Raw genomic sequence first — 23,517 nt, 5'->3', positions numbered from 1 at the left:
TGGAAGTTCGTTAAATAGAAGTCCAACTGTACATATAATGCATATTAATTACAATATACATATTAAGTAATTATATTTAGCAAAGCGGACAAAATTAATAGACTTTTTTTTTGCCCTTTTTGCATCAATTCAGTTGCAGATTTAATTACTCTTGAAGATATGCAATGAGAAAAGTTTATCGCCAAATCTAAAAATCAACTAGAAATGATTTCAGAGCATTTTATTTTTTTTTTTATCATCTTCTTAATTTTTTTATCTTCTTTATTTCACTTTATGAAATAAGCGTAGAAAATCCCATTGGTTGGGAATTAATTTTTTTTTTAATCGAAATTCTCCAAGCAGACTTAAAGAATGTTTAAGATACATCACATATTCGTTATGTTTTCATCAACAATTAACTATTACACATATTATGGTAAACTTATAAACTTTTACTGTTGCATCTTTTTATCCTTCTTTTGAAACAGTATAACCACATTTTCAAATAAAAATTGAAAGCTATACAGCATGTAACATGTCTACAGTTTTCAAATTGTGAATATACGAATTCCAAAAGTTTTTTTGCAAATAACCATTACTCACCTACTGAGAATTCTTGGGTAGTGACGATTTTTTTGAGGTTGCTATTGACGATCCCGCCTTGAAGACAAGATAAACCAAACTGAAAAAATTCGTAGGATTCAAGTCTGGTGAATAAAGTGGCTATTCTTGTGATTTGAGATAATCAGAGAAATATGCCTTAGAGGAGTTTTAAGTGCTGCTTTGCTGTGTGCTTTTAACGAAATGAATTAATGCATTGTATTTTGTAAATGTTCTTAATTTTTGTAAGATGGCGGAAAAGTGATTATTTTAATAGTGATGACAGAATATCTAGAAATATTGAACTTTAAATGCAAATTCAGCTAATTAACCTTATTGATGAACAGCTTCATAAAAGAGCACATTAAAAATTGTTAATGTACTATGCTGGTTATGGTAAGTAATAATATTATACTAATCTGCTAATTCTTTAGATAAGGCAGTTTTCCCTGAAAAAATTACTTTGTAAAAATCTTCGTGGTCTTTTTATGCGAGCTAAAACTAAATTTCCAAATTACTAAAATGACGCTTATAGCATATTTTCCCACTAAGTTCTTATTAATTACTATTCTTATATTAATAACACTTCTGTAGTCGCAGTAAAAGTTAAATCGTGGGCTTTAGTTTGAAGGTTGTAGTTGCCTGTGGCTTATCATTAGACCTTAGAATATTTTACATTTAATAGTAGAGCTTAGCTTTTTTACTAAACCAGAGAACTTAGTTTAACATTCGCCAACGATTGTAGAAGTCCATAAGAGCATCAGACTTAAAGACATTTATATTTTACCGTAGTACGTAGCAATTCTACTACCAAAACTACTTTGAAATATCTGATTAGTGCAAAAACATGATTTTGAACACAATTTTCGAAATAGAGTTTGTTATAAATTTTAAATCCCTAAGCTCTTAGCTCTCTAAAAATGCTTTACACCTGTTTGTACTCTAATTATTTACGAAAGTATAACAGTTTTTTTGAAAGGCGATAACACTGAATAAACTAGTGTTTTCAAATCTTTAAATTCGTTTGCATCAAAATCAGTTTCTTTTTCTTCACATTTTGCACCACTTTAAACACGAGTTCTTTTTAAAATAATTGTCTACAATTTTTCATTAATGTTTATGATTTGAACACACATGTTTCAAAATACAAACTTAGAGAAAAAGTTGAATTTCTTTTTTATGCATGTTTTTTTCACAAAGACAGGTGCGGAAATTTTTTAAAATTTTACTTTTTTTTAACTACAACGAGCCCTAACTTGGTAGTATATGCCCTTGCCTTTAAGATCATAGTTGATAGAACATAGTTGATAGACTTCTAAATAAAATTCTCAAAGGATTTTTTGTTTTGGGTGACGGAATTCTTTTTACAGTGTTTAGCGTACATGCAAAAAATGCTTTATTTTTACACAAAAATGGTCATTTAAAAAAAAGGATAAATTTATTACCCTATGGCAAAATAGGTCTTGGTTGGAATTGATGGCGTCCACACACTTTTCAACTGTGTTCTTGAGTAATAGTAAACAGTGCGCATGCGTCGTCTTTGCATGCATTGCCATGGCGACCGCTGCTGTTTTTCTTTTTCTTTTCAAGACGTATAATTATTATCTTGACGGTGATTTCAATATAAATATGAATGCTGAAGAAAAGTATTTTGTGACATCTTGAAACACGTTCATAGGCAGGATATGGAAAATCAATCCGACGACAAACATGAACTGAGACAGTTTTTGCAACCCATGATTTGAAATGTTGTGGTGCAACGGAGTTCAACCAGAAACAAAAAGCATTTGACGAATGGGTAACCAGTAATCGTACTAAGACGATCACAATTTATTTTTTTTAATAAATTTTTTGCTAGTTTTATAAGCTTTTGCTCATAATGAAACATATAAGCTAGTGTTTTTTTAAAAATTTAATACTAGTATGTAAAAAAAGAGTTGTCGAAACTAGTCGAATATCTTAACTTGTAGAGTTAATTGTTACACCCACATTCAAAACGCTATATAAAGCTAGAAAATGACTTTATTTCCAGGTTTCAACAGCAGTTGTGGAGCCCTACAATTCAGTCCTTACTACTCATACGACTCTAGAACATTCCGACTGTGCCTTTATGGTGGACAACGAAGCCATATACGATATCTGTAGAAGAAATCTGGACATTGAACGACCCACCTATACCAATTTAAATCGTCTCATCGGCCAAATCGTTTCATCTATCACTGCATCACTTCGCTTCGATGGGGCATTGAATGTGGATTTAACAGAATTTCAAACAAACTTAGTTCCATATCCCAGGTAAAAAATCGTCTAAGGTCTTTTTCTAAATGTTGAAATAGATGTTAAAGCTTAAAATATTACCAAAATCAATCATAATCTTGCCAAATCAATTTTTACATAATTCATTCTTATTAAAATTAAAACCTCTAAGCGAAATTGCGCCAAACCAGTTGTTAGCTTTGTACCAGTCATTTTTTTAAATATTTACAAAATACCAGAATCCTGGTGGGGTTTAATTCAATTTTTATTAGGAGAAATCCTTTTCTTTATGCGCCAACTACAATCGCCAAGGCACTTATTACTTGCAATACATTTTTTTTAACTGTATAAAGGCTTGTCCGAAGACAAGATTATAAAACAACAAGAATGTACCTGTACCTTCAATTCCAAGCTGCTTCTCTATAGGGAGTGGGCTGTTGCTTTTCTTTTGCATCTGTTAAAAAAGGTAAGGGATGCATTTCGGGATTTTTTTCTTTTAAACAGAACTTATTTTTAACTTAAGAATTTTGAAATCGAATATAAAATATCACTTTTCTAAAAAGAAAATGCATTTAAAAGCACTTCGATGCTTCGATTTCGTCATGCTTCGTATTAACTTTTAAATTTGTATTGTTATATTCATTCATTTTTTTTTCATTAGCTGGGTTAATTTTTCTCCGAAGAGGTTATGAACTTTACATAATTTAGATTTAAAAAAATGTCAGGGTATGAAATACCGGGCAATGGTCCTTACAGTTAAAAAAAAAAAACAGTGTAGCACCAATCAAATGTATGTCGCACAATATCACTTCATCTTAAAAAAGTTTCATGTTGGGAATACTTAGCAAGAGCATACCGGGCAACCGCCCTTACACTTAAGAAAATATTAATGTAAGGAATACCGGGCTATGGAACTTTACCTTAAAAAAAACACACCAATAATGGGAATACGATGCATTTCTTGCCTTTCCAAACTAGAAAAAGAAAGTCACCAATCCACTCCCTATAAAGAGGTAGCTTGGAATAGAAGGACTGGCGCTGCACACTTGTTGATTTGTAAGCTTGTCACCGGGGTGATTAATGTGTTCCCTATTATATTTCTTTCCCATTTTATTTTATTTACTAATTTTTTTATTTTTAAATCTGGTTGTTGCAACAATTTGGGGATCATTTCTAGCAGTATCGGATACGGATTTATATTGATTATCCAACGGAAAAATTATTTAAAATTCTATTTAATACTTGTATTTCTTAAGCGATGATCGATTAAATGTCATCATTTCGTTTATCAGAATTCATTTTCCTCTGGCTACTTATGCTCCTGTCATATCTGCCGAGAAAGCTTACCACGAACAGCTGACAGTGGCTGAAATCACGAATGCTTGCTTTGAACCAGCCAATCAGATGGTGAAGTGTGATCCACGTCATGGTAAATACATGGCCGTGTGCTTACTGTACAGGGGAGACGTTGTTCCCAAAGATGTCAACGCTGCCATAGCCACCATCAAAACGAAGAGAACCATACAGTTTGTTGACTGGTGTCCTACAGGCTTTAAGGTAAGTTAATTCGTTTTTTTAAGATGTAAATTCTTAATAAATATATAATTTTCATAACATGTGTTTAGCTTAATTCGCTGTAGATTTAAATTTGTATTGATTAAAAAATTCACCTTAAACCCGATATTTTTTTAATTTTATTTTATAACCGTCATTGAACAGCCGATCCACTTAGCCTTGTAGTTTTGAACCCAATCGAGAAGACAAGGGAACTAACTCCTAGTTCAAGTATGAGGAGAAATTTGCCTTCGTGGAGGACTTTTTGATGGAACTAACCCGAATTTGCGTTACATGAAGAGGAAAACCACGAAACCCTCCCACGGTTAACCTGACAGCAAGAGGACTCTAACCCAGGATCCCAGGATCGGTGCAAGCCGGATGTGGAATTCGTATGGACCAGCCATCGCTGGGATTCGAACCCGGTCTATCCCCTGAGCCATCACGGCTTCTAGTAGTTACTTTTAACTCAACAACATACTTTTAACTCAACATCAATGCTTTATAGACATAACGCCAACTTGTGCAACCTTAGATTATAAAAGATTATAAGTGCTGTATCTAGACAAAGACGAATGATTCCGTCCTATTTATTGCAAAGACCAATCGAGGCAATAAATAAACGAAAAATACCTCTCCTTCATCTAAATACAGCACATACAACGTTTGTTTTTTTAGTTTATTGGGCTTATGCCAACAGATGCAGTGATGGTCTAACCTTTGTTTAGATATAGCAAATACAATTTTTTTTCGTTGGCTGAGTTTCACGCAAAGGCTGCAAAAAAGGCACAAAGATGCAATAAGTAAGCACTAATCACTATTCTTTGCATAGATGCAGCCCATTAAACTGTTCTTCACTAGTTGGGTAAAAGTTACTCTCAAATAAGTTACCCAAATTTTAAAAAAAACTGTATTCTTGTTTTAAAAATTTTGATGCTAAATTAAGTTTCTATTTTTAACACTCTAAATAGTTAATAATAGGATAAATTCTTAATCAAATAAAAGTATTTGATGCTACCGAACTTTATTAGACCAAACCTGATTTATTTGTCATTATCTTTCCATATTGGTTCCATACTCTAAATTTAAACTTAATCAATTTGCAGGTTGGAATTAATTACCAACCACCCACAGTTGTTCCTGGTGGTGACTTGGCTAAAGTGCAACGAGCAGTATGCATGTTGTCCAACACAACAGCCATCGCCGAGGCATGGGCCAGACTAGATCACAAGTTTGATCTCATGTACGCCAAACGAGCATTTGTTCACTGGTATGTTGGCGAAGGAATGGAGGAAGGCGAATTCGCTGAAGCCAGAGAAGATTTGGCAGCTCTGGAGAAAGATTACGAAGAAGTTGGCGTTGATTCTATGGAAGGCGATGAAGACATGGCTGGAGAAGAATATTAATTTGCTTGTTTAAAACCTAATTTCCAAGAGGAGTTGAGCTCTCTTAATGCTTTGAATTTGCGCCATTTTTTTTAAATATTTAAACTCTGCCCAATATGAACATACTTTTGCATAATGTGGCTGATGAATAGTTTTATTCCATGATGATTTATAAAATTCTGATTCAAAACTATCACTTTATAGTTTTATTCTAAGATGATTTATAAATTTCTGATTCAAAACTAGCTCTTTATAGTTTTGTTCTAAGTTGATTTATAAAATTCTTATTCAAAACTAGCACTTTATAGTTTTATTCTAAGATGATCTAAAAAATTCTGATTCAAAACTAGCTCTTTGTAGTTTTGTTCTAAGATGATTTATAAAATTCCATATCAAAACTTCTACTTTACACTTTTATTCCTGTAAACGATCTTATTTTATATTCATGTTTACATATTTTATAATGTATACTAAATTCGCATGTAATGTGTTGAATAGATGTTGTGTAGGAGGATATAAATCAAGGCTTTAACTGTGATTCTGTTTTGTAATAACTTGTTTTCATCACTTATAGAGCACTGACGATTTGCACTGGTGTTTTCAAATTGTCACGTGAAGAAAAAAAAATGCTGCATTTTGCACTCGTAATCACACGAATCTATCAATGTTTGCCATTTCTTATTTTTATATAGAGAGATTTTTTGATATCCGTTTTCTGTTTGGGGCTGATGTAAGTTTTTCTAAAATTGCTAGTTTATTTAAGACATGACTATAAACTTTATTAACTCAAATGGATACAATCAATATAATGATAAGTACTTGAAATAGTTTTTGTGTGCAATTTCTTTTATTTTATATGGTTTTGTGCTATTACAATTTATTTACTGCTTTGCTAGTTACGTATTTAGAAAGATTCTGTGATAGAAAATAAAATGTAAGTGTATTTAAATATTTTTTAAATAAATTTTTTTTCTCTGTGAAATTTAAGTCAATGATTTTATGCCATAAATTAAATTTTCTATTAGAAAACCTCTCCGGAAATTACCTTTATTTGGTCCAAAAAAATTCCTTGAAACACCCAATGTTTTCCCCTCTTTTCCCATTCTTTTGCGCCAAACTTAGTTTATTCAAACTTAGTTACACCATTTGAACAGATTACCTGCAATAATTACGCAGCTTTTAATACAACTTTAATGTTTAAGAGCAATTGTGAAAGATGTAGTTATAACAGCTCATCTCACCATGATGTAATTTTTAAATACAGTGCACTCTCGATATTTCAAAGTTGAAGGGACGCTAAAAAAATTTCGAGACAATGAGTTTTAGAGATATCGAGTTCAGAAATAAATATGTTCTAAAAAGTAGAAAAATATTTCCGAAATTATTACTCTAAAAAGTAGAATCATGAAACATAAGAGTAACTATATTTAAATATGTATGTAATGATTAAAGCCCGGATTTTGATGACCTAAAAAATCTCAATTAATGCCCTTAAAAAGGGTCAAAAATGCCCTTAAAAATGCAAAAATTGCACAAAAAATGCCTTAAATAAAGTAAAAATATTGAATTAAAAAATATTTTGGTCTTTAAAATTATTATGAGTCATTTAAAAAATATAAAGCGATGCAATACTTGTTCTACGTTCATTAAAGTTTGAAAAATATGTTTTACATCCTAAAATAACAAAAAAAGGAAAATATATTGACACCAAAATATTTTTATTTTGTATAGAAACTTTAATGGATATAACAACTTCCATCTCATAATATTACTAAATATCAGAATTACATTGGATTATTAAATGTTTTTTGATAATTTGAAATGTAAACGAGCGTCTCTTGTCTGAAAGTAAATTTTCATTCCTGCAGAAGCTTCTTTCAACGTCTACTGATGTTATAGGTGCGTACTTGAAAAAGACGGTCTCACTTACTTACAATTCTTCTTCAATTTGAAAAGATTTTGCTTCACCTGTTAATATTCTATAGATTTTCTTCATTATTTGGAAGCCAGTGTAATAATGAAAATTGATTAAAAAAAATAGTAAAAATTGGAAAAAATTAACAAAAAACTTTAAAAAATTCATTAAAATGCAAAATACGCCCCAAAGAAAAATGCCCGATTTAAAGAAAAATGCCCGATAAATCTAAAAAAATGCTCCAAAAGACAAACAATCTCCAAAAATGCAAAAAAATGCAAATGTCATCAAAATCCGGGCCTTAGTAATGATAGTTGACTATAAGTCGAAATGCAACAATGATAATTTTATTTTTAAGTGTAAGACAAAAAAAAATTATGCATTAAATAGAAAACAATTGATTGACACTGAATTTAGATTGTGATTTGTGAAAAAATTGATTTCCTATTTCGAAAAAAATTCGACATAGCAAGGTTTTGAGAAGAAATCCTTTAACTTAGGAATTCAAATTAACAACAGGTGGATATGAAATGCCAGGGAGAAAAATATTTTTTTTGACATAACAAGGTTTTCGAGATATTGAGAGTTTACTGTATTTAATATTGAATTAACTATTTGCTATTTTAATTGAGTAAGCATTAAAAACAATCAAGTATCTCGTTGAATAATTTTTATAATACATTTATTTTGTTTAATAAACGGTTTATCCTAAGTTTTATATTTTCAAAAAATATAATTTAATAGATCTAGAGCTATACGCAAGGTGGAAAAATAAATTATAGATACGTTTACTAAAATAAATTTTCCCCTCCGAAAGTAAATATCGAAAATACTAAGATTACGAATCAAAATGTAAACTATTTCTCTTTAGTTATGACAACAAATATTTTAAAAAATAAATTTTAAGATAGCAATTGAAAAGAGATTGTTAACAAACTTGGTGGTCTTCGAACAAACAGCAAATTTGTATTATGCAGAATAATTTTTTAAATATTAAAATAGTTTTGTTTCACGAACAATGAGCAAAAAAAAAATAAATAAATAAATAAGCGAACCACCCTGAATAACTTTTGATCTAATGATTGGAATTTCACGTCCAAGCTGAAATATGTTGATTTCAAATATGCTTCTTAATAAGTGCGGACGATATTTTAAGTTACGAAATCAGACACAAAAACGCAATTTCTCTTAATAAACATACCCTTTTTTCGACGGATTCGGATTTCTGAACCCCAAAATATAGGAGGTAGCCGCAACCTGAGAAATATGGTCCCAATAGTTTGGTCAGGAGAGCGTTCCTAAGTTTGGACCCCTCAATGTTGATTTTTATTTTTGCGTATTTCGCTAAATCTGAAAAACTTCTTAAGCGAATCTAAAACTTTTTGCACACAATTATAAAATTCGTTTATCCAAAGATAATTCTATGCAAATAATAATTTTTAGTAGGGGAGAGTGGGGTCAATTGTAACAGGGTACGATTGTAACAGAGCAAAAATTTCGAGTGTCGGGTTCTAGATTTGGTTCCTAGGTGGTGCACAAGGTGTATTTAACAAATCTACATGTACACCCCTGATGGCAACCATTTTTATGTACTTTTGAAAGAGTTACATCACAAAAGATATTTTCACGTCACGCAAGTACTTTTTTTGGTATTAGAATATTTTATTGTAACAAAGTAATTTTGTTTAAACAAATAAAAATTAGTAACCGAATATGTAAGTGGACACCTTAATTAACATTTCAATAAAAAAAAGATTAGTTTTGCTAATTAACTAGCATTGTTTTTAACAAATGAAGCTAAAATGGCGTCTTGGGGACAATTGTAACAGCTGAAAATAAATAATCTTATGTTTACAAACCATTACTTAACTCTTTAAGAACCACCAATAGTTTCCTATAGCATTTATATTATGTTGCATGTGCATTATTTTATTTGTCACCTTTCACAGCATAAATTAAAATTTTTAACCCCTTAAAGTTAAAAGTTTAACCCTTTAGGTCAATGCTCATTATCATTTTTACTCCTAAAATATCACTACTATTTTGATCAATAATAAAATATATCACAACTATGATAATATGTATAATTAACTATGTTTTAGTTGAATTTATGAACTGTTACAATTGACCCCGTAAGTGGGGACAATTGTAACAAGTGCACGGCTGTCAAAAACTGTTAATAACTAATATAATAATATTTAAAATCAAGTATTTAAATTTTTTTCTTGTAGAGGATAGTCTACTTTACTCGTCTGTCAATTAATACTAATAATATATTGGATTTTTTGTTAGTTAAAAATAGTTAAGTAAAAAATGTTACAATTGACACCACTCTCCCCTACACATTTTCTTATTATTATTTTATTTAGCAACGGTCGAAAAAATTTTGAATCGTAAGATGCACAAATTTTTCCATCATTTTAAAGAATATAATTTTACAAAGCAAAATACAGAATTTCAGCAAACTCGATCGAATAGGTCCTGAGAAATCTAATTTTAAATACCTGACTTTTTTGAAATTCAATTTCTTTGGATCTACTCAACCGATTTCGGCTCAAATTTTGTATTTTGATCGTAAAATTATATTATTTAAAATGATGCAAAAATTTGTTTACGTTACAATTCAAAATGTTTCCGATCATAATCAAATTAAATAATAAAAAATAATAAATATTTACTAAAAGTTATTTTTTGCATGGAATTATCTTTGGTTAACCGATTTTTATAATTGTGTGCAAATTTTTTTGAATTCGCTTAAGAAGTTTTTGAGATATAGCGAAATAGACGAAAAGTAAAATTAACATTAAAGGATCCAAACTTTGGAGAGCTCAACTGATCAAACTAATGGGACCATATTTCGCAGATTGCGGATACCCCCAACATTACAATCCGTCGAAAAAAAGGTACCTTTATTTAGAGAAAATACGTTTTTGTGTCTGATTTCTTAACTTAAAATATCGTCTGCACTTATTAATAAGCATATTTAACTTGACCCCTTCGAGCCATTAAGATTGAGGCTAGAACGTGAAAATCCAATCACAAGATCAAAAGTTATTCAATATGGTCGGTTTCTTTATGGAACACTATACATTAAAATAGCAATTTTGTAAGTAAACAGCAGACTGAATAAGATTGTAAACGCAGAGTTTACTCATTACAAAATCTAAATTTGTTAATTTATAATTTAGATAAAGATTGTAAAATATTGTCTGTAATGGTTAGTTGAAAAATGTTTAGATTCCTTATTTTTAAAAATTCGTGTTTTGAAATGTTTGAATTTAAATATGGCATTAAAATATACTTCAGAGATACTTAAAGAAATAAAAATAGAAGTTGAAAAAATTTGAAAACAAATTTTAAAATATCTTTTATTAAAAAACATTGTAATGGAAAAGTAAAATTAAATCGTAGCAACTTTTCACATGCAAGAATGTTCTTGGCTTGCTTACTAGTAGAAATTGGCTTCATTTTTGGTGTAAAAAAATGTAGTTTCAAATAATTCTTAATTTTATTTATTTTTTTTACTGCTAGCACTGGACTTTCTTTCTTCACTTCGGAAGATGCCGGAAGTGTTGCTCATTTATCGTTACCCAGTGGGCTCCTGTGAACCTAAGTCACAGAAACGAGCAACATTACCCACTCCACACTGCCACAGATACCCGTTTATAGGGTGGGCCACATTCACGCGACAGAGAACGAGTTGTTGTTCATTTACGTCGCACTAGAGCTGCACAATGGGCTATAGGCGACAATCTGGGAAACATCCCTGAGGATGATCCGGAGACATGCCATCACAATTCTGATCCACTGCAGAGAGGATGGCACCCCCGCTTCGGTATGACCTGCACGTGAAGTCGAGCACTTTACAATAGAACAGTTCAACGAGGACCAATACCGCACACCCTCGGTCCCTACGCAGACTGATCCAAGTGGCCACCCACCCGCACACTGACCGCAGCCAGTGATGCTTGGCTTCGGTTATCTGCTGGGAACCGTGTCTTAAGTTCACTGCGGGACCACAGAGAGCGCGAGAAACATCCATGTCTTGAGCGGGATTCGAACCTGCAACCATTGACTTCACAGTCAGGCACACTGACCGCTCGGCCACCTGGCCGGCACCCTCAATTTTAAAACTACTTCGAATTCGAGAAAAAAAAAACACTTATGTCCCGACTTTAAAGTTTCCATTCAAAATTTCATGTCGATTGGAAAATGACATCTCCGTATTCTTCCTTGTAAGTATTTTTGCGTTTGTTCTGTTTCCAATAGTTGTTAAAATTGCAAACATAATCTAAACATTGTAAATATGCATTTTATTGAGTGTTTTTAGAAACATGAGATAAAAATGGAGGTAAATTATGAATATAAAAGACAATTTTGTTTGTTGTTTTTACAAACTAGTTGTCTGACACCATAATTAAAAAAGAGTTTTTAGAAATGTATCTTATAACGAATACATAGTCACGAATCATTGTAAAGGTCTACTTTCACTTGTTGTCTGTAAAACTCGCTCAATTTTGTAATTTGTTCGTTTTCGTTGGCAAGATCTTCCGATACTTTTTGTAATTTCGAAGCTAGTTCTGTCTTAGATCCGGCATCGTAGTTTTTGGAAACTTTCATGTAGTGGTAGATGTCCAGGGCAACGAATATGGCTCCCAGACCAGCTGTGATGACTTGAGTTGTCAACGAGGCCACTTGAACGTTGCTAACAGCTGTGCTCTGTAGCGCAGCCCCGCTAATTCCTTTAAGCGTTTCTGGACCCATTGTAGCTAACTCTTTCATGGCCTATGAAGAATATAAAAAAGATAGTTAAAAGTTGCATTTCGTTTTAGAAAATTGTAAATTCTGACCTTTAATAAAAAAATACTTCACTACCTACACAAAATATAATAAAAGTAGGCTAGTAAAATGAAAATTGGTATTTTGTTACAAATACAAACAAACATTGAACTTTTACCAACATTAAACGTGTTCTGAAAAATATTTTTATAAATTTATTAATTTGAACTACAGGTAGATTTAAAAAAAAATGCTAAATGTGTCTGGTCATTAATTTTAAGTAAAAATTATAAATTTTTTAAAATTTATTCTATAATTTTGGTAAATAATACCTGTAATTAATAGGTAATATAGGTAGATGTATAGGTAATTTTATTAATAGGTAATGTAGGAATAGGTAATTTTATTAATTATAGAGCAGACAAAATTGACAGACTAATTTTGAAGATAATTTTTCTGATTATTATATTTTTCTTATTTTGCAAAATTTTTAAGAATGTGCTTGTCGCTTTGGTGAATGAAAAAGATAAATATAGTCATAGTTTGATCGTTTTGTTTAGTTACAATAAATAAATACGTATCAATCAGTAATTCAGTAATCGAAAGATTAGAGTTTTACATAATTAAAACACATCATTTACAAAATTCAAGATAGAAAAATTGCTAAATTTATTCAAACATGTTAAAAAAAGGTTTAATATAATAAATATAGACAAATTGTTATGAAGCAGAAAATTAAATATAATATTTAAAGAATTGCAAAGTTTTGTTTGTTTACTACAATTACATCAATTTGATACAACATTAAATATATTTGGATCATGCAAATCTTCGCAAAACATTTTTAAATCTGTGCATAATACAAAATATTTGATTTATTACTTTCATCGGGGCAATGACGTGCCTCTGTCCCACCCTTTGAGCTTAGAGTTCTCCGTAGCAAATGGAACAAAATGCTGGTTTCTGTAAAACTTGCTTATTTTACTTTAAAAAAACAATAATCAATTGCAATCAATAACCAAATTCCTTAATACAACAATCGAGCACAACGAATATTCCTGGAAGACGAGTTATCTCGTCCGTCGCAATGAAAGAGTTAAGTTATAATTCTTACAAACACAACTTGCCATTTTAAAATTTCGAAATTCCGTATTCTTTATCTTCCAGTTTATAAATGATGAAATATTTGTTTAATGAACTAAAAAAACATATATACTTACTTCTATGTCCTTGAAGCAATATAAAAAAGAAAAATTATAAATTAATGAAAAAAGAACAAATTTATATATAGTCAGAGCATAAGTAAATTTGTAATATACATATTATCAGAACAAGAATAAATTTGCATTAGAAATACCGTACCTGGAAGAACTCTGATGATGATGAAATTGTTCGTGAAAATGAAGGCGCATCGCTAAACAAATTATCAGTTTTTGTCAACTGATTTAGAAATTCTTTGTCCTCGGAATATAAACTTTTAATGAGAACTAAAATGTCTTCCAGAGAGTTCCCGCCACTTTTTAGATGACAAAATCGTTTCTTCACTTCATCGCAACAAGGCGATGCTCTCAAAACTTTTTCTAAATCGTCCAACAATGTTTCGTTCCTGAGTTCAGACAAAATAACTAAGACATCTTGTTCGTGTAAAACAACTTCTTTGAAAGCAGCGCTCAGAGCTTTGGTGTAGAATGTGTCTGTTTCTAAGGCTTTAGAAGCTCGCTCTGTTAAGTCTTTAGTGAGGTACACTTCAGCCAAATTGGCCCCCAGCGTTGTTGCAGAACCAGCTACTGTACCCACTAATCCACCAGCAGACATGGCTAATGACAAACCACCTATAAAGAAAGGTAAAGTTTATTAATCAACTAAATTAAATTGATATTTCTTTGGTTTAACACTTTCGGGGTCAAAGATTTTTAATTGGTTACTTTCACTACATTGGTTTTACTTAGGGCTCCTATACTATCGTTTCTAATTCTAATTCCATGCCTAATTCAGGGGCTCTAGTTTTACTTAAAAGGCCCACACATGTGACCTATGACGTCAGCGCCAGCTTATTGTCCATAAACAAAATGGCGTGTCAAAGTTGAGCTAACGTTTTCCATATGAGTTAGAATGTTAATTAAAGTGAAGTTAAATAAGTTCAGCGCCCTATCGCACATTGAATTTGTTGAAATATAATTCGATCTTCGATTTATTTTTTGTTTACATAGTTTATTGTAACACGCGATCTATTTTTGCTTTGTGTACCTGGCAACTTCGATGCCATAGTTTGTTTGTTTATGTTCTACGTGACTTCTTTGTGTTAAGTAAGAACTATATGGTGAAAGGATTAAAATCAGTGTGAAAAAATCTTTCTGAAGTATTATAGAATGTATCACTTAAGAGGGTAAGTTAACTCGAAATAGAATAGAAAGAACAGTTGGTAACGTAAACAGAGCCACGTTTTGACAACCAATCAGGCTCGAAATACCCATAATATGTAACTTGCAGGTATCCCATTCATAATTCTTAGACAGGCAGCACATAAGTAACTGTGACCGTAGGCTTAGATCATGATAATTCTGAGTGGTACTGATCATGAATTTTTCATTGAGCCAGTTATGTTGGGCTCGATGTTGTTAAAAAAAGTGATAAAACCGGTAGTCGTTAAATAGAAAACAATTTTTATTAGCTTGTAATATTTTTTGAACAATTGTTGTTAGATTGATTACACTTCACTAGAAAAGTTGAGAACAAATTTGTGAAATGATCAACTGAGTTATAAAATCAGTTTATGATTATACGTTTAAGATCTTTTAATTAATGAACATAATAAATAGATTATAGAAATAAAATTATTTTTTCAAGCAATTGCAAATTTATAGAAGAAATTAAATCACGAATTTAAAAGATAAAAAGAAATATGTTGAACGAAACTATGTTGTTTAGAAAATTTTTCATCTTTTTAAACCCGCTTAATTTTCTTTTTATTTAAATTTTTAGCACATAATTCCACTTGTAAATACGGACACTACTAAATTAGTCCCCTTGTGGAAAAATCAGGTAACATTCCAAAATATTTTAATTAAATTAATAAAAAATAACTATTGAAAATTATTGTTATAAGTTATCATTTATCTTAGAATAAACAAATTTTCTAATTTTGAGCAAACATTTTTCGATTGCTTAAACAATTCTCGAGATATAGTGAAATACCCAAAAAGTGAAATTACTCTGATCCAAACTATCAGGACCTTAACTTTCGAGAATGTAATTACTCCATACATTTTGAAGGACAGAAATCAACATATATCCAATAAAAGGTATGTTCATTCAGAGAAAGTAAATTTTTGTGTCTGATTTCGTAACTTAAACTATAGTTTGCACTGATTAATTAGCATATTTAAGATTAGGCCATAGAACCATTAAGATTGAGTCCTATCACGTGAAAAATCATAATATTAGATCAAAAGTTACACCGGGTATCCAATTTTTTTAAGCAGCGCAATACACAGCTAACTGTTAAATAATAGAAGTGTGTAAAATAATGAAATACCACTGAATGGAGATAGAATGAGTCCACCAATTGCTGCAGTTCCGCCTGCAATACTGGACGATGTACCAGTAAGGCTTGCTAAATTGACATTGCGGTGATGCCGGTTAATTTCCTTGGCGACAGACTGGATGGTAGTGATGACTTCACATCGGCTGCTTGACCACAAATCTGACAAGGTGATGAAAGTCCTTTTGGCCTGGTAGCATCCTAACAAGGCCGTCTGAAATTTATTATTGAATTCTTGAATTTGTACTTTCAGCCCTTCTTTAGTTTTCTGTCTGCTCTTCACAGCACCCATTTTATTTATAACCTGCAAATAATTGATAAAAAATAAAATAGATTAGGCAAGCCCAGCACATAATTGCGAGACCATTTAAGAGGGTATAATTTCATAAGGTTGATGCGAGTGATTGTGTGAGATATACATTCATGGAGAAAAAATCCCAACACGGCAAGAAAAAATTATTGTAGAGTAACGAAATTTCGGCAATGCGTTTGTCTGATACTTAATTGATTAAAGTTTCAGGATCTCAAGTTAGTGCAGTTAAGAGAAAACCAGTTTAAATGTGAAATACTGGTACATTAATGATTGGTGTAAGCACCAGAATTTTGAACGCAAGCGTGCAAACGGGCATGGATTGTGTAGTACAGATGCCGTTTGTCATTCTGTGGGATGGAGTTCCATGCCGGTTGCACTTGGTCAGTAATACTGTCAGTAATAGTTAATGCTGGCTGTGGATGACGATGAAGTTGTAGTTCAATGATGTCCCATGCCTGTTGCTCGATTGGTGAATGATCTGGTGATCTAGCAGGCCAATGTAACACGCCGACATTCTGTAGAGCATGTTGGTTACAACAGCAGTATGAGAGCAAGCATTATACTTTTGGAAAATATCTCCTTGAATTCTGCTCGTGAATGGCAGCGAAACAGGCTGAATCACCAGGTTGAAGTACAAGTTTGCAGTTTAAGTGCGTTGAATAACCACGAGAGCGTTCCTGCTGCCATAGGAAATTTCTCCCCTGACTCCAGGTATAAATCTAGTTTGTCTACGGTAGAGACAGGTCGGTAGCAGGTGCTCACTGGCCTCATTCTAACCAATATACGGTTATCACTGGCCTCAAGGCAGAACCGACTTTCATCAAAAAACACAATAGATCTCCACTCTGTCCTCCAGTGAGCTCTAACTCGACACCACTCACGTCGTGAATGGAATGCAAGCTACATAGCGTCTCGCTCAAAGCTGTACTTGAAGTAGCCGATTTGTAACAGTTCGTTGTGTCGCCACAGTGCCAACTGCAGCTCGCGTGTCCGATTCTTTCTATTCACTACGGTGCACCACAGCCATACGCCATACACGGGGGTCTTTCCTCTGTCTGAATAGAGCCGCGTGGCTGCCCGAAACCCGGTCTTCTTGAAGCAAAACTTTCCCTTGACCACTGCTGCTTACAATCAGGCACAGTAGATGCATTTCTCCCCAGTTTTTCTGCGATATCCTCGAAAGAAAATCAGCCTTCTCGCAGTCCTATCTACGTCCTTCAAAGTCAGTGAGCTGTTGATAATGGCTTCTTCGTCTTCTTAAGGGCATTCTTGACTAACAGCAACTCACCATGTCAAAATTTAACGAAAAATGACGTTTACGACCTGTTGAACACGTATTTAAAGCATGTTCACAATGTCACTAATAGCGCTAAACTTATTCTCCAAGCACGAAATTTGAGTAGACATCTTCTTTTAGTTGTATAAACAAGGCCTACCAAATTTATTTTATCTAGACACCTCCTGCTTGGTGTTGGACACCTCTAGTACACCTCCTGCTTGGTGTTGGGATTTTTTCCCTGCCTGTATAGCTAAAACCTAAAGCACTGAGCTGTCTTTTGAAGGACTGGGTTTCGCTCTCTAGTGGTAACTAGACGCCTACCCTACTTTAGATAAATGAATACCAGATACCAGCATGTCTGGGAATTATAGGCAGCCAATGTGCATTGAAAATTGTAGACGGCATTGAATGATGCCACTGGTCACGAAATTGTGGAGCCTTAACCTACATGACAAAAATGGTTTTTATTATTTATTATTATAGTTAGTTATTCGAATACATGAGGCTATTTGAGTTGGGCGGGGCAGTCTTGCTGGTAATTATTACCTCTAACGCTTTAAACTTTAGAGTTAATGCGTCTATATTTAGCTTCACTCATTGATTTTATATAATTACATAATATTCCAAAACAAAACAAAAATTAACCACTACCCATACATGTTGCAATAGAATAAACACAGTAGCCCCCAAATTATTTTACACATAGTAACAGAATAAAATGAAGAATCAAAAGCAATTTCTATCGAAATTAAAAAAAATAAAATAAAATAAAATAATAAATTGTATAAAGGACTTGGAATCAGTTGGAATTTATCAGAATCGAATAAACTTATCATATAATTTACAAAATCATATTGAAATTGGAAAATTTGAAGATCAACAACACACAGGTAAAAATAATGTTTTTAATGCAGAAAATTGTATCATCTAAATAAGATTTTTGTAAGTTTGAATGTTTTGTGGTTTGTAAATACTGTATAAAGCATAGTCAAGTCGATGTGACAAGGGCTTTAAGAAGAAGAATAAACGTGTAAGCTAAGCATTTTGTGTGAATTAAGAGCCTGATTTAAAGATTATAAAACACCAAGTGTTAAACATCTAGCTAATTAGTTTTCAGAGAATTCTGCCATGGAAACTTTCATCTGTGAAAAAGCTTGGTTTTAAACTTTACCATGGAAAACTTAGATGCTCTGGCTGAGATAATGATATTTTTAGTAAGCTATTGTCATTAGAAATGCATAGTTCTGGATATTAAAGGTAAAGTAGAAACTACTTTTTAAAATGTTTACCGGAAAGTCATGACATTTCTGCGCATTTCGATGTTCTTTTGTCATTTATTAACTTATTGCAAACTTCAAAATTGTGTCAAGAATATTTTAGAGTAAGAGCAATTGCTTACTCGTAATTCATTAAGTTTTTGGTGTTTCATTTATTAATTTATTATTATAATTATTATTATTATTGATATTGTTATTGATATTATTAATATTATTATTATGAATTCTATTATTGCAATTTATGGTACGATGGTTAGCTAAATCCAAGTACCAGAAGAAGTACAGTGTGCAAAATAAAAAATATATTACTTTAAATAGCTTATGTTCTATTGATCGGATTTTCATAAAATAAATGACAATTTTAATTATTTGAAAGAGTGACATCTATTATGCTAATTGGTTAGTTCTAACAGTTAACTAAGTTGCACAAGCAGACACAAAAACGTCCTTTCTCTGAATTAACACATCGTTCTTTTGACAGATTTGAATTTCTTACCTTCAAAATATAGGGGAGTAGCCGTACTCTGGGAAATATTGTCCCAATAGTTTGGTCGGGAGAGCAGTTGAAAGTTTGAGCATATTTAGTCATATCTCGGAAAGTTCTAAGGCGAATCGAAAAACTTTTTTGCATACTATTATAAAATACATTTCATGTTAAAAATAGTTTTTATTTCTTTTTATTATTTTATTTAGCTAGAATCAAACACATTGAATTGTAAGGTATAGAAATTGTTACGTCGTTTTAAACTGTATAATTTCTCCCTATATTAAAAATTGGTATAATTATAAAAACTGTTGCTTTGGGTGATCAACCTTTCATTACATTTTATTTTGCTTTGCAAAAATTACAATGCTTTAAAACTTGAAATTACGAATGTGTGTATAAAAATGTACAGAGAGTACGTTAAAGTGGAAAACATTAACTTTCAAAGAAAAATTCGAGAATTATTTATTGTTAAACTTGTAGCAAAAAATATCAAACTACAGATAGGAGGAATCCAACTTGACATACTGAAAGAGCCTTATTTCTTTCGCTACATAACAAGGCTTTTTTTTTCTTCTTCAAAATTCTTATTTGTTTGAGAGTTACTGCAATCTATATATATATTTCTCTTACACGGCGACAAAAAAAGCCTCATTACAACTCCCCGAATGGCAACGCTAGAAAATCGACCCATGATTGCCGTTAAAAATGTCACATGTCAAATCTAGCTGAGGTGGCTCAACATATAGCACTTTTAAAAACGGAAACTGAAATAACCAGAGAGCATCAGCTGCGGCAATCTCATACTATTAAGCTAGGCAGAAGTGAGTAGTCTTTGTCGATAGATCTCTATTTTAGTATTTTGTCAAAAGTGCTTTTTTTTCACGAATTTATATATTACGAATTTATTTGACGATTTTTGATTTATATCATGAATTTATTTGTTTTATCACGAATTTTTTCTAAGACTTATCCTTATGTTTTTAACAAAGTTGTGAATCGTTTATGGTTATTATTTTTTAAAAACATAATGTTTTGTTTATGCAGGTTTTTCCATTGCGATTCACTTATTTCAATCTTTAATACACTTAATTATAGTCAAAATTTTAGCTTTTTTAAAGAGATATCAGTTTTAGAAATTTTATCTTAAGATTTTATACTATAGCACATTTCTAATAGGTTTAACGAATTACGTGTCATTTATTTGAATTCAAATTTATTTTAATGACTTAGATGTATTTTATGACTTATGTTACTGAAAAGATGTATTTTTTTTTAAAAAAAAAAAAGTTTTTATATGGATTTGAATGATTGTTTTGAATTCCTAGAATCTTGTGCATTTGCAATGTACCTAAGTTAGCAGCGAGCGAAGCGAGCTTGGTTTGCGAAGCAAACCATATAAGATTGCGTAGCAAACCATATAAGATTACGTAGCAAACCATATAAGATTGCGTAGCAATTTTTGGGGGTTGGCGAGCGTTAGCGAGCAGGGGGGGGCAGCTCACTAGTTTTAAATACTTTTTTAAGAATTTTTTCTCTAAGTATTTTCAATTGTGATGGAAAAATTTGAAATTGATGATTATTCATTGTTATATAAAAATTTAATTTTACTCTCGAGATCATTATTTTTTAAGCTCGCGATTGAGTTGATGCCAATCAAAAGTAACAAAAAATACAGAGAGTGTGAGAAGTCTTTCTATTGAACAGAAATCAATCAATTAATTTCGAGTCAAGTTAAATCAAATTAATTTTAAGTAATAAGCTAAATGAATTTCGTTAAACAAATCGATCTCAAACCTAAAGATATTTTAATATTCGTGGGCTAAGCCCCCTGTTCGATGCCGCTCACCAACCCCTTCGCAATAATTGCTGTTTCTTGGCAGAAAACAGTTTTTCTACTAAAGTTAAAATCATTCACTTAAGATCTATGCACTAAAAGGAATTCTGTTTGCTTACATTTGTGCCTCCACTTCCTGCATCCAGATATCCAAAATGCTATAACGTCCAAAAATCTATTAGTATCTATATATATACTTCTCTTACACGACGACAAAAAAAGCCTCATTACAACTCCCCGAATGGCAACTCTAGAAAATGATTGTCGCTAAAAATGTCACATGCCAAATCTATCTGAGGTGGCTCAACATATAGCGCTTTTAAAAACGGAAACTGAAATAACCTTAAGCTAGGCAGAAGTGAATAGTCTTTGTCGATAGATATCTATTTTAGTATTTTGTCGAAAGCGCTTTTTTTCACGAATTTATATATTACGAATTTATTTGACGATTTTTGATTTATATCACGAATTTATTTGTTTTATTATTGTTATTAGTTATTCATTGACAAATGAGTCTCAGTCGTGCTGTTACGCTTAAGATTTTATACTATAGCACATTTCTAATAGGTTTATCGAATTACATATCATTTATTTGAATTCAAATTTATTTTAATGACTTGGAATTTACTAAAAAGATGCAATTTTTTTTAAAAAAAATGTTGTTATATGGATTTGAATGATTGTTTTGAATACTTAGAATTTTGTGTATTTGCAATGTATCTAAGTTAGTAGCGAGCGAAGTGAGCTTGGTTTGCGAAGCAAACCATATAAGATTGCGTAGCTATTTTCGGGGGTTGGCGAGCGTTAGCAAGCAGGGGGCGCAGCCCACTAGTTATAAATATTTAGATCTATTGGTGAACAGAAGTAATTTTTCTGAGTAATAATTTTTTAAAATAACATTTATATTACTACAACATTATATAACATTAAATTGCTCACACAAATTTGATGAGTTCATTTCTTTTATAACTAAGATATGCGCCTGAAATATTTATTCATCATCTTTTTTTCTATTACGTTTTGATTTTGATTAATAATCCAAACTATAAGTTTAAATCTGAAAGGGGTGCTTCTTCGTTAAAATAAAAGAAATAATCCTACATTACCTAATTTCGCAACATCTTATGATAACATATTTAAACCGGTAACTGAAATTATTTAACCGGTTTATTATTATTAATCAGTAAATAATTTGTATTTGCTTTTGTTATAAGCTTCGTCTAAGATTGTGCCCAGTCAATCTATACAATTATAATTGAATACAAAATTATTAAATAATATTCGACACTATTACTATTCTTTTTGCACTATTTCAAAGCAAACTCTTCAGCTCAACACGTTTAATAAATTTTTATATTAACCGGAAATTAAATAAGAATTCAAAAAAAATAAAATAGCAGATGTAGCTTAATCAAAACGATTAGGTTTAAATTTTATTCCACATGCACATCCAACTAAATCTGTCTGAATAAAAATTTTGTGATCTTTCAATTGAATATACTTTTTATTTGGATGTATCAAATTGTTTATTCGTCAAAAAAAAAAAAAATGATTGTAGCAATCGTGGGTGGTTAGTGAACGAAGCGAGCAGTGAGAAGATCACCCTAGTTGAATATAATCCTTTAAAAATATACTTTTTAACGTTATAGCTGAAGATTTTTCTACATGAAGTAAAGGGACCCTAATGAAATCATTTTGGATAAGGTAAAGTAAATCAGGCAAAGAAGCTTACAAAACTAAACATTAATTCTATATTATTGAAATTCGAGAAAACAAAAGCCTTACCTTTTTCTACAATTACCTAACTTCTATTTCTTCAGTCCATTGTAAAAACATTTCGTATTCTACGAAGAATATGTTTTAACTGACACAGGACAGATGTTTACTAACTGTTTTCCCGAAGACAGAATCATAGCATTCTAAAATTAACATGTTGCGGAGGTAGTTGCCAGACATAAAAAAGTTTCTCTGCGATGACGATTGTTGAATCATTTTACGTCATCTCTCGTAACTCATGTCATTTGGGGTGTAAATCGCTTTCAAATACAATGAAGTTTTGTTTTGCGTTATTTTTTTTTATAGGGATATATCCATCAGTTCGAGGAAATACCGAGAGAGAAAAATATTTTTTATTAGAATTATTTTTTTTAATTCAAACTTCAAAACAAGAAGCAAATAAGTGCCAACAAATTTTGAATTAAGTGAGGTAAATAAACGAAATTACTAAATGTTTAATATAGATTTTTTTTTTACAAAAACGTGATTATTTAAAATAACAATTTCAATTGGTTCATCAATAAGTGTAATATAGAGATCTA

General features: G+C 31.4%; 2 protein-coding genes across 5 annotated transcripts in view; one reads left to right on the top strand and one right to left on the bottom strand.

The window, feature by feature from the left end:
* Window positions 1-6,756, top strand: part of LOC107447737 (tubulin alpha-1A chain) — a 46,318-nt gene extending 39,562 nt beyond the window's left edge. For 2 of the 4 annotated variants that reach the window (XR_015431605.1, XR_015431606.1), the window contains exons 4-7: window positions 2,612-2,874; window positions 4,128-4,392; window positions 5,496-6,019; window positions 6,073-6,756. Coding sequence is in view for 2 of the 4 variants with exons in the window: in XM_087158027.1 (XP_087014153.1) it covers window positions 2,612-2,874; window positions 4,128-4,392; window positions 5,496-5,795 (828 nt within the window). In the remaining 2 variants the exon portion in view is untranslated. Of the gene's footprint in view, window positions 1-2,611; window positions 2,875-4,127; window positions 4,393-5,495 lie in introns of all 4 variants that reach the window. The other 2 variants (XM_087158027.1, XM_043050523.3) reach the window with 1 other exon arrangement.
* A 5,225-nt stretch (window positions 6,757-11,981) lies between these two features.
* LOC107447750 (uncharacterized) lies at window positions 11,982-23,153 on the bottom strand. Its single transcript, XM_016062750.5, has 4 exons — window positions 22,985-23,153; window positions 16,004-16,313; window positions 13,831-14,300; window positions 11,982-12,474 (listed from the first exon to the last, which is right to left on the bottom strand). The coding sequence occupies exons 2-4, from the start codon at window positions 16,299-16,301 to the stop codon at window positions 12,151-12,153; spliced, it is 1,092 nt and encodes a 363-aa protein (XP_015918236.3). The 5' UTR covers window positions 16,302-16,313; window positions 22,985-23,153; the 3' UTR covers window positions 11,982-12,150.
* Between the last annotated feature and the right edge of the window lie 364 nt (window positions 23,154-23,517).

Source organism: Parasteatoda tepidariorum, chromosome 2, assembly GCF_982258835.1.
Source record: "Parasteatoda tepidariorum strain Cologne lab strain chromosome 2, Ptep-v5.0, whole genome shotgun sequence".
NCBI lineage: Eukaryota > Metazoa > Arthropoda > Arachnida > Araneae > Theridiidae > Parasteatoda > Parasteatoda tepidariorum.
The sequence above is the reverse complement of the archived record's forward strand: the minus strand, read 5'-3'. Positions and strand labels throughout refer to the sequence as shown.